General features: G+C 41.5%; 1 protein-coding gene across 1 annotated transcript in view; it reads left to right on the top strand.

Annotated features, from left to right (window-relative positions):
- Positions 1 to 12,561, top strand: part of TENM2 (teneurin transmembrane protein 2) — a 1,855,021-nt gene that overhangs the window by 1,790,514 nt on the left and 51,946 nt on the right. The window contains exon 30 of the mRNA XM_054217271.1: positions 10,017 to 10,163. Within this exon, the coding sequence (XP_054073246.1) occupies positions 10,017 to 10,163 (147 nt within the window). The remainder of the gene's footprint in view (positions 1 to 10,016; positions 10,164 to 12,561) is intronic.

Genomic DNA, 12,561 nt, shown 5'->3' on the forward strand with positions numbered 1-12,561 from the left:
GGGTAGGGCTTGCCTCTAATATTATACAGGCTGCATTCCCGGCATCATTAAGTTGGGTTCCACTTTGGATAAGCATGGCACCACGCCATCTCCACTGGCAAGCTTCATCTGCCGGGGGCGCGGGATGCAGTAGCAGCATCCTCTGTTGTCTGGGCTCTGTATGAAAACTGCATAAAGGAACGTGAAACTAGAAGAATCTTTAAAACCACATCACTTCGTGCTTTCCTCCAAAGTTAGAATAGAATACTACAGGCACTTCAGTAAGTTGGTGTGATTCTGGAAAAATGAGGTCATTTTTGTTGAATTTTATAAATTTCAGTTAGCCAAATGAAACTGAGCTTTTGAAATCTGATGTCTGGGATTTGACAGCATGATATCAAGTATCCTTTTGCCAGATATAGACATCACTTAACATAAAAATTATGTTGTTTTTTTTCCTCTTCGTCTCTCCTTATGACACAGAGGGTAGAACAGGTAAGGAGTACGGAAATGTGACACGTCTTTGTGCACCAGCGTGCATGAGATTCTTGAAGCTTTCTAGCAAATAAGTCTATCTAAAAGTATACCAATACTTTGGCAAAATGTTTATTCAAAAAAGTTCAAATGCGTATTTTTGAAAAGCTGTGGCCGCCACATATTTCAAATAATAAAAAAGCAACTTGCATTGTGTGCAAGGAGGTTGAGTAGCAATTACTGTGTGAATCCTAATTTTTATGAACAAATGACTGAAACTCCATGCCATAGCAGTGTGATTAATGTAGGGATTTTAGTTATCACATTTTAATTAGGTTATATATTCTTTTAAATATGAGGTCAGCGTTTTGCTCGTTACTCTTCAATTGACTGAATTTACACATCCTGTCCGATAGGTCACTTTATCATTACACTGACACTAAACTATTTATATAGACGTTATTTTAGAGATAAATCCAGCTTGAGAACGCTTCTTTCTCAGAAACACATATTACAAAGGATGATGCCAGTCCGTGTATCCCATATCAGAAACATTAATACAATAAAAGATTATGGTTGTGGTACTGGTTTTATGAACGCAATTTCACCCGGAATTATATTCTAAATGGATTTTGTTACAGTAAGATTAATTTGAAAGACACAGCTATCTTAAATACAAATTTTACTGCATCTCTAATGTATTTTTTTATAGGGTATATGAATATAAGTTGAATGCGAGTCTTGTTTGAAAAGAATACGCTGTGTAACTTGAATGTGCTGCTAGGGTCACATTTTAGCTCGTGCTCAGAATCTCAGCCAGTAATCTGCTTGGCCTAAAGAGGAGACGGTGTAGCTACTGCAGCTTTTGGGCTGTGTCTTTACTTACGTCCGTATGTTTTGTATAACTGCTTTGCTTACGCTGGTACGCGTCTGAACCCACTGTCACCTGATCCTTGATAAAGCCACTGTGGGCAGAGCTGGGTTCTGTGCAGGGTGTGATGTGGAGGTTCTGCGTTAAGGTTAGCAATGTCGGGGTGTGCAGGCAGCGTACCTGCTTACCACACTCATTCCATCCCTTAGCCCCGCCTGCGGTCTGCCGACGTCGGGGGGGCTGTGTGGGGACATCCCACGTTCGCAGGACTGGATCTGGCCTCCTGCCTACAGCAGAGCACTTGGTCTCTTGGCATTGCAGAACCTTCTCAGTCTCATGACTACAATTCCCATCAATGCACTCTCCCTTCCTTCTGAAACTCTTTTATATATGTATCTATATATAAATAGCGCGAATTCTTGGGCTCAGCTGAAGCTCTTTGTGTATACTGAACCTTCTGAGCAGACATGATTTTTTGGTAGTTGATCTGTTTGGTTTCAAGTCTCAGGACAGTGTAGCACAAACTGTCACCCTCTTTCCCCACCCAGCTGTGGGCAGCTCGAAGCGGGGGGTTCACACCAACAGCTGGAGACAGTTAGAGAACTCGTTGGTTGCGCACAAGACGGTGTCTCCCTCCAAGACAGTAATGGGAGCCCAGCAGCTTGAGGCACTTAAAATGAAGTTGGATAAAACAGGACAATCCCTTGTTAACAAGGCATGGTGCTCTGAAACCCGTGGGGTTTTTTTTCAATCTCAAATTTTTGTGACCTATATTACAACATGAGCTTTCCTCTGTCTTCTTTTTTTTTTGTGTGTGTGTGTCTGTGTGTGTATCTTTTTTTTTAATAGTTTTTTTTTTCTCTGGGAAGATGCAAGTGACTTTTCTTAATACTTCCTTTTAATACCAGCATTTCCCCTTTGTGTGAGGTTTACTTCTCTTCTAAAGAGTCACACATGTTTTTCTCACGTTTTCCTATTTCGTTTGGAAAGCTGGATGTTCTGTGAGTTCCTACCTTTAAATGTGAAAGACAGAAATTGCATAGATACATAGGAAGTACGATTTAGAAGGAAATGCTGTTATGGCTTACATATCCCAGGCAATTTAAGGAACCTTACTTAACTTTCATAATTGTCTGCCTGCGCAAAAAGTATTAGAGTGGAGGAAATCAGGATTCTGGATTCTTGAAACTTACTTCTCATCCTTCCCATTTTTTTAGCCTGTTCAATAAATAAAAGTGTAGCTGGCCCAGTCTTTAGTTTTAACTCAGGCATGGATTCGTCTCCCTCAGCACATCTGCAAGTAGTTATTTATTCCATACGTTCCTTTGTTTGATATCCGGCTTAAAGAAATACTTAGGGTATCTAAAACATTTTAAACAATGTTTTCTCTCAAAAATAACAAGGGAAAAAGAAAGGAGGAGGGAAGCCAGGCAGAGCATCTTGGTGACAAATGCTTCAGTGCCACGGAGAAGCTCCTGCTCGGTGTGAGCACTCTCTGGAACTGCAGGCAGCGCTGCCGTGGTGCTTGAGCAGTGAAATCAGGCTTTTTATTACACTGAAAGGCTGGGTTAATTCTTAACAATTTGTCAATCTGTGTGACTGTCCTGCTTTGAAGACCTGAGCCGGTGCTTCCGGATGGCTCTGGCCTGTCCTGGAGCTCTCCAGACTCACTCAAAGGAGCCTCAGCTTTCACTCAGCCAGTACTATATGGCATTGACGTACGTTCAGTTACATCGTTTGGGTTTATTTTGGTTGAAATACTATTTTGTAAAATGTAACTTCTGTGAGCCTACCGTAATACTTTGTGTCTTTTTTTGTTTGTATGCCCTTTCTTTGGTTTTAACTAAGCCCTTCAGGCTTTGGAATTGAAGGATTAAAAAATAACAATAGCAAATAAAAAGTGTAATTTTATTTTCAATGTTGCTAGGTACCTTGTTCTATGTACCTCATTTATTATTTGTTAGATAGCCGTAGGCATACCAGCAACTCACTGAAGGAATGAATAGAAAATATGAAAACAGTGATTATCCTCTAAAATCCAAATTAAACAGGCTATTGTCATTACTGCTTTTAAGTCATTTCTCTATATACTGTAGGTACCTTCGTATCCCAGACTACTTTTATTTGCTACAGTTCTGTAGTTAACGGCTGTAATGAGAAGAGAAGGATTTAAACGTGATTCAAACGTAATTTAAATGTTCCTCTTGAAACTCACGTGTATCCTGTGAGCGAGAAAACACGGTGCTGTACAACATACTCTTTACTGCAGGGCATCTTCACCCATAGGACCACCTGGTCCAGCGTAAATTCAAGGTTATGAAAAGGCTCCGCTCTCTGCCAGCGCGCTTTGGATCAGGATGTGTGAAATGGGGTTAGGCAGAAAGATGAACAGGAGCTACGACATTGCAGACTATAGCTGCACTACCTGTGCACCAAAGCGGGAGAGGTGCGGGGAGCCCGCTCCGCCTGCTTGGAGATATCGTTTGGACGAGTTTGGGGCATAGATGGCTGATAGACAGCTTTGGGTCAGAAAGACACAGAAGATGTAACCTCTTTATTTACGTCGAATTTTCAACGTGCAAACCGAGTAGAGGCTGTAACCATTGTCCGCTTCTCTAAGTGGTTACGAGATATCCCCTGGAGAGACGTTCCTTTTTTTTCCTCCATCTTTCCTATTCCCCTTTTTCCTTTAATTATACTAAGAGGCTTATACTCAAAGTCTGAAAACTTTAAAAAGAGCATGATTTCTCTAACTTCTCTTTCCCTGGCTCTCCTTTCCCTTCCCTCTTCTCCAGAATGATTTGCCCCACCGTGAGCGGGAATTCTGATGATTATTAAGGTTTAGACTGAAACCACAAATTAATTGGGCAGCGTGTGTTTATATTTTGATTTACTTAAAATGTTTGTTTTGGAGATTTAAAGTAGTTCATGCGAAGGAAAATCTATATATGCCTGGGTAGCTGGGTACACGTGTATTTGTATACCTAGAGTTTGTTAGTATCAGTGGAATGAAAAGGAATTTGGTGCAGAATTTAACCCAGATGGGATTACAATTTTTGATGTACTGCCTAGATACTGGAAATTAATTTGCTGAGTTCAAAAATGAATTAATCACCTTACAATTTAATCTCAGAATAATTTCACTGTAGATAAAACCTATGAGTATTCCCTCGTAAATATATCCGGCGCTATCACTTTCTTAGAAACAAGCACTGTCCATATTGATTTCGTTTACTATTCATAATGATTCTGCAGACTTTCTTGTTAAATTCAGCTTTTCATAAATATCTCGTAAGTTTAGAAAATATGAAACTATAGAAATAGATAAAGTTTACATAGGTCTGGAGGGAGCAGTAGACTTAATTTTGCTCACAATGACCTTGGTAACAGCAATGTTTCTTGTTTTCTAGACTCTCTATTTGTTTTTCTGTTGTTATTATGAAACGCACTTTAATTTGTATTGTTACAGCATCTTCTAGGCCCCATCGTGGACTGTGGCAATGTGGAGCTCTACAAACAAATAACAAAATCTCGTATTTTAAACTCATTTTGTCTTTTGGATTATAAGGACTTTCAAACAGGAGCTTTCTTTTCCTATTGTGTCTGACCAAAGGTCTTGAACATTTTGATCCTTTTTTCATGAATATTAGTAATGTAAAATAAGATGAATGTAACAATTGCATATATATGGTAGTAGTTGACTAAATACTCCTTTTCATATTGACGTGTTCTCGTATCTCATAGTGTTTTTTTAAATAGTGTCCTGTTCTTCTGATACTACATTATTTACTTAGCATCCGTGGTAGATCCTCTTCCTCTTAGTGTTAGGCACAGTCAAGAGAAAGAAATCTAATTCATTCCTAGAAGAAGGAACTCAACTATTTTATGGCAAAGATACCACAGTTTTATTTTTATTATTATTAAGCCACAGTCCTCTCATGTTGTTACTGAGTATTCTTTTGTACTGTGTGTCACCTTTCGTTGCAATGTGCTGTGATCATCGCGCATTGGAAGGAACACGCTGAGGAAACGTAAGCGAAGGGCTTTCAAGCACTGAAGGCCAATGCAGGTGTATAGGGGGCAAGTGTCCCCGTGCACTGAAACAGATCAATATGCCAGATCTCTGCTTACTGAATTGTAGAGTTTCAGAGTCGTCTTCAGGTCCTTGTGATCTACAAATCAGGGCTCTCATGCTACTTACTGCTGTAAATGTGGTAGGATATTAACTTGCCAAGAAATGGGCTTTTTTAAACTATGAGCAAGTTCAGAACGTAACAGCCTGTTTGAACAAAGAGAAGCAAGAAACACTGTGAAATCCATTAATGAATTTGTTCTGTTGCTCCAATTTAGTTGGGGAGCTGAAAAAAAGACTAAGAGAGGAAATAAATTCAGGCATTAAACACTAGCCCTGGTGTTGCAGAACTGCACGCGTATAGAGATTGTTCTGTTCGGTGAGAATGCTAAGAAGTGTTTGGGGATCTCACATGTACAAAACGCCACTTTACATCATTCTCTGTTAGATCCAGAGATATAATGCCTTTCTTTTCTCCTTTCCCTTTACTGCTACTTTCCAGCATTTATTTTACATGAAGCTGGGCATTTTGTCTGTCCGTGGTATGGAGAGGAATGAGTTTTAGTACTCTGATTTTGAAACCTTCTCTTGCTCTGATGGTCCCACACAATGCTAGTGACAGTTTCCTGATGCTATATCGTAAGAAGTACTGAAATCTTTCTTGCTGTTTCAGTTGTAAATGCGTATGTACCTGCCTTAAAGCTCCCAGTAAGCAGTCCCAGAGACAAGTTGGAGACGGAAAGAGAAGGGAGGCTGCATTAGTGTTTCACCTCTCGCAGCAGCAGCCTGTGCAGAGACATTGCTAGAAGTGTGAGACGCTTGAACTGCTGTTGCCCATACTCTGCCTGTTCTGTGAATAAATAGGTTGTCAATCTAGCACTTTAAACAAGCACTTTCTTCTTTTTTAACCCAGCTTTTTGACATTTTCCATTAAGCATACTGTAATGGAAAAGATGAGTAGAATTTCTCTACGCACCAGGAATAGCAACCTGTCTGCTTAGCACGAAGGGCCCTTTGCTGTGCTGTGGGCTGAGAGCTTCATACCACGGCGGATTACTTCTTAAGGTTAGATGTTGATAGCCCTTCCCTCTGTGACTACCTTACTCTCTCTTTGACTACCTTACTCTGGGAGTGAATTCATAAGACAGCCAGGAGGTAACACGCTGCTCGGTGAGAGCCGGGACTGCAGGATGAAAGCAAGCTTTAACAAAGCACTTAGTGTTAGGATATGCTCCGTACAGTGTGCGTTTCCAGCAAAGAGCACATGGCCGGCTGTGAACACAGGGCATTTGCTGAGGCTCCGAGGGCTCCTCAGTCAGGCACTTTGTGACCTTGTCCACTGTCAAAACCCATCGAAGTGCGTTGAAGCCCGTTAGCCATGTGCAAATGCTTTGTGTGCAGAGGATCTTCGTCTGTACTAATCACTGCACACGTGCACGTGGAGGAAGATTTAAACAGAGAGATTCAGTGCGCTGCCTAAATATCAACTTTTTTGTAAGAAAACTTGTTACTAATAGGTCATAATGGAGCTCTGATGTCTAGTTGGTCAACAAGCTGTTAGAACAAATTTTGGTCTAACAGACTATAATACTATGTAAATGTTTCCTTGAGGAAAGACAGGCATAAACAGAAATGCACATATGCACATGCACAGGTACAGAAACACATGTAACCATGCAAAATATCTAAATAGTTGTCCATACTTAAAGCTGTTTTGAAAGTTAATACATCATTAATTTAATAGGCCTTTTAAGGAAGACGTTATTGTCAAAGTACTTGGATCTTACTGTCATCTACTGCTGTTTTTTTCCCTTCCCTCTGATATTTATGTTATTGAAACATGAAGTCTGTCTCTGGAAGGCCGCAGTTAAATAAACTCTGTAGAGGTAGCATAGAGTTTCCTAGCAACATCATGTCTATACCAGTGATGCTTGCCTCTCTCCTTAAGCTAAAAGCAAAGTCATGTCCATTAATCCCCAGCTGCACGTAAAACTTTTCAGAGATTTTGCTAGCTCCCTACTGTTCATGTTTTCGTCTTGCTCATATGCTGCAAAGCAAACTGCTTCGGTGATTTAATTCTCTTCAGTGCCTCAGTATAAAGCCAACTGTGTGTGTATATTCACAATCGCTATTTGTTTTTCGTTTAAAACAAATAATTTGTCATACAGAACGGTGCTTCCCCTCAAGCATTATTATTCAAACAACCTGACAAATGAAAGAGATAAAATAAATGCCTTGAAAATATATTACCTGTGCTGCAAAGTAAGTGCAATTCTTTATAGCTAAGATATGTAATGCAAAAATAACCTTACATTTACATGAAAGGGGCACCGTATTTTTTTACTACAGAACAGCATTGAAATAAAACTGTGAGGACTTGTTTCTATCTGCTGATAGCTTTCTCTGTAAAACAAACTGATCGGTCTTGGCCCTGTTGACAGAGGTCGGCTGTCTTACTCCACTGTGCCAGTGCTAGAAGTGATGAAGGTGCAGGCACCTTGGTAGGACAATGCACAGAAACTTTGGTTGCTGTTATCTATAAAGAACCTTTTCTGTGGGACAGCTGAGGTCCCAAAGGTCTCAGTGCAGCACCTTCCACAGGACCAGCATTCTTTCTTTTTTAAAAAAAAATAGGTAAGGAAACTATCAGAATTACCTTGAAAATTAATGTGTCTGTGGACTACTTAGTCCTATTAGAATTTAATTAATCACTATGAATGTATCAGGTAACAACCCAACGAGGAAGAGTAAATGTGAATGCTTGCATATTGCCATACCGGTTGTGTGAGTGCCCTGGGTACAAGGCAGCTCGCTTTTCCGCACGGAAAGCTCCTGCAGCAGCGTGAAAACCAGTGTGGGGTCAGAGGAACTTCTCTCTAACATCACCTGGCTACAGCGAAGGCGGCTGGGCCGAGTTAGGAGGAGACACAAACTCAGAGCTGTGGCTTTCTGACCGGGTTTATAGAAACACACAAGCAGTCTAAATTAGGGATTTCTGGAAGGCTATTCAACCTTTCAGCACTTAAATGAAAGCTGTGCGAGTTTGACAGTTGCTCCATTCCCGGTCACCTGCAGAGGCCAAGGGGCACAAAGGCGACTTACTGTCATCTTGGTCTTTCTCCAGCGCTGCACATGTGAAGTGGTGCTGCTCAGACAAAGCAAACATATTTATTTGCTTTCAGGATATTTCCCACTGCTGACTTCCTCACTTAGAGCTGGTGACGAGAGTATCCACACTCCAGTAGGGTGCCCATTAGTTCCTTGGTGCTCTTAAAATGCCTGGGGGAGCGAGCGGAGTATTTAATTAATAGTCACAGCTTGGGGTCACGGTGGCTGATGCAAAGGACTAACCCAGCAAGTCGATGAGACCTCAAAGGGCTGCAGCGGATCCCTGCAGATTTTAATGCCGACAGTGACCCATCGCTGCCAGTGGAGGGGAAAATGAGAGGGAGTGAAGCTTTGTGAGCTGTTTGGAGGTTAAATTTTCTGCCCAAGATCAACAGCAATGAAATTAATTATTCCATGTTCTCTGGTGACTGTAGAGATGGCAGGATTAGGCTGTATTTCCAACCCAAAGGAGAGAGCTTGTGAATGGTTGGGATGCAACACCTACTGTCAGCGTGGCAACACAGCCTTCTCCTCCTGCTCAGACTGATGGAAAGGTGCTGCCAGAGGTCTGCTGCAGGACTCTCCAATCTTCTTTCGCCTCCGCAGACAAATAGGCACGCTTGCGTGGATTGGATGTTGATGGATTGGATTGTATGTGCTAAGGCTCCAAGCACCTTACAGGGTGGAATTTGTTTTTCTTACCTTTTTTCATAATGAATATCCAGTAAGTTACAGTATTGCCTCCTGAGACTCATTTAGTTTCAGGAGAAAGCGGTGGAGTTCTATTATCTATGGACACTTTATTAGAATATGCAAGCACCCTAGCAAATTAATATTTTTGTTCCTAATTCAGCTCTTGCTATACAATAGGTCACGTCGTATCCGTAGTCCACTCAAAACATTCAGCTTTTGTGGGATATCTCTTCTAACGTATCTTTCAGAAAGCATGAAATGCTACATCATAATACAAGTAAACCTAGGGAAGTAAACTTAGTGTTAAATAAGTAGGTCTGCTAAAGTGACTGTTGAAGACGGAAAATATTTTCAAAGCTATTTATAGAAACTTTGTGTTTAGAGAAGCTTTGGAGAATTATGCAGCACACTGTAAAAGGGACTCTGAACATTGACAGGCTTGTTGCAGAAGCCATTCTCCTTCATATAGGTGTATGCACATACAGCGGGAAAAATAAGAGGCTGTGATCTTCTGTCAGCACACTCTTATTTCTGTCTACTGCCTTTAACTCAAGATCTCAACCTTTACAGGGTTCTTAAAACATACTGTGGCTGATGGTAGGACTCCTCCTCTTTTGGCTTGAGTTAAATCCCCGTTTCTCTGAGGCATCCCCTTTCTTTACCCTCCCTCTCATCCCAGGGCGGTGGCTCTGGGCCAGGAGAGCGTTTGTCCCGCCAGCAGGAACGAGCCTTTTTGTCTGCACAGTAATATTGTCAGAAGTCTGAGTGGCAGTGTGAATGAGTGTGGCTTGTACTTACCTTCTCCATTTCTTCAACCAGATGGCTGCCCTGATTTGTGCAATGGCAACGGGAGATGCACGCTGGGTCAGAACAGCTGGCAGTGTGTCTGCCAGACCGGCTGGAGGGGGCCTGGATGCAACGTTGCCATGGAAACCGCCTGTGCCGATAACAAGGATAATGAGGGAGGTGAGCAAAAAGTCTTTCAATTCCCAGTCCCAAAAGAACAGAGGGTTATACACGCTTTCTTCGAGAGTCATTTTCCTTCAGAAAGACTTTGGCTGTCATTGTTGTCAAGTGGTGGTGGTGTTACATTTCTTTTGAAACCATTGAGGCTGGGCGAGCTGTGGCCTTGTGGAGAGATGTGGTGACCCACAACGCCTGCCTTGGGAGCGGGCAGGCAGACTCGGTCCCACCCCACATCCCACCGAAGCCCGCGGTGGAGAGCATGGCTCAGCGGACCAGAACTTTTTCCTGTGGGCTCTTGGCGCGTGTGACTTGCCAGAGAACTTACTGCGCCTGTGTGCACAAGCATAGCGGCTGATTGAGGAGGATATTTAGCAACGTTTTTCCTGCTCTGCGCTAGAGGACAGGGTCACGCTCTCGTGTACACAACCTGTGTAAGTGGCTGTAGCTTGCTGTCGTATCGCACAGTTCACGTGCCAGGCTGAGTGAGGTGCACTGAACAGTCATATGCGGTAAGGTTTTGACCTCCCGGTTCAGTTTTCTCACTGCTTTATCAGGCGTATCCCTATTAAATATAGGATGTGTGTTCTGTGTTTACCTTCAAAGATGGCTTTAGTTTATGTCATTTTATAGAGCCTTCCATGGTGGATTAGGCTATGCTGGGCTGAAAGCATTTCTGGGAAGTTGCGCCATCTAAATAAGATTGCTTCATCTATCTCCTTCATTTGAAGAAGCTTTCTTATACCTTCCGTTACAATAAGGTCATGTAGATCCTTTTTCACATGCTTCTGCTCTTCATTAAAAGTCATCAAACATCAGACACGGCTTTCTTCCTTGAGACTCGTTCACTTTTCTTTGGCCAATAATTAATCTAAAGAGCACACCTGTTGTTTGTTGATGAATAAATGTTTTACTCATGGTATTTCCTAAAACTGCAAAGAAGCATTGGGTTTATTTGAAAGGCTGCTTCTAGGGTAAAACTGTCATTAAAATCAGTGCTTTAATTTTATATAAAATTTCAGGGTGTAGAAATTGTCTGTAAGTCCCAAACTGAGGAATAGGTGTATTTGATTTTGATTACGTGATATTAACCACATCTGAATATCATCTGCTAGTTTTAAGCTGTAAATCCTTTGTTAATTCCTTGGTTTTACTGATCCCTGAGATCAGTGCTTAGAGAAATATTTTAGAAGAGATAGAGCTGATTCAGTTTCAGAAAACTGGAATTTACTTTGTAACTGTTGCTGAATTGTAAAGAGCAGAATCTAATGGCCAAATTACATTAGTTGGCCTTTAACTACACAAAAACCCCCTCTAAACCTGTGTTAAGATGCAGTGTAAGAAACTAAAAGGTGAAGTGCTCAGGTTTGCAGTTTTTACAGGCTTTGAAGGTTATAAAGGAAAATTTGAAAATGGGTGTATCATCAGATTTTCCTCAAAACAAGGCATGAGTTTGGAAAACATTATTCGAAATACTGGAATAAGATGTTCACTTACTTATCCAAGACAATATTCTGCACTTGTAAAACAGACAGGCAAACAGGGAAAAAAATGACCAGTGAAACCAGTCACCTGTTCATCCCAATTTAAAATTGCAAAATTCTAAAACTTAATTCCTGGAAGGCCAATGGCAGTTCATTGAAGTCAAAAATACATAGAATAAATATTCCATGCGATGGACATATAATATTAATCAGCATTACCATGCAAGGTGCATAGATTCTGGTTTACCATAGTGGCACCTGAAAGAAAAAGAAAGACTAAGAGGAGATCTCTTCAGACGTTCTCAACGCTTCCAGGTTGAAGTCCGATTTTCCAAAGGCAGAGCGATTGCTGCCCATTGCTTCTTGTGGAAGTGTAGGTAGTTTGTAAATCTATGGCTGTCCCAAGGTCTAAACAACCTGAGAAGTCCATCTGACCTGCACGTTTTCACATGGGGGTTTTGTGATAAAGGCAAGTTTTTCTATAAGGGAGCTGAGGTGATACTCAGCCCCTGTTCAGCTACCTGTTTCTCCACATAATTGCAAGGTCTATTTGAGAAGCCCAAGAGAACAAACCCTTTGACTCAGCCACGCTGTGTTTTGTCCATGGCGCAGGTGGCACAGGCTAAGTTACCCACAGGCTGTGTGGCACCGCAGGACTCTTCTGTCGCTCTCACGCCTTAGTGATTTTTGCTGTTTCAGTTTGATTATATTGTGGATTTCAGATTTCTTGGAGATGGCACAGGGTCCTTTCCAATATGTGCAGTAAGGACAGAGTCATAGAATCATAAAATCTTCATGGTTGGAAAGGACCTTCGAGATCATCGAGTCCAACCATACACACACAAAAAAAACCCCTACAATCTCTGTCACTAGAGCATGCCCCGAAGCGCCAAATCTACATGTTTCTTAAATACCTC

This window comes from Rissa tridactyla, chromosome 11, assembly GCF_028500815.1.
Source record: "Rissa tridactyla isolate bRisTri1 chromosome 11, bRisTri1.patW.cur.20221130, whole genome shotgun sequence".
NCBI lineage: Eukaryota > Metazoa > Chordata > Aves > Charadriiformes > Laridae > Rissa > Rissa tridactyla.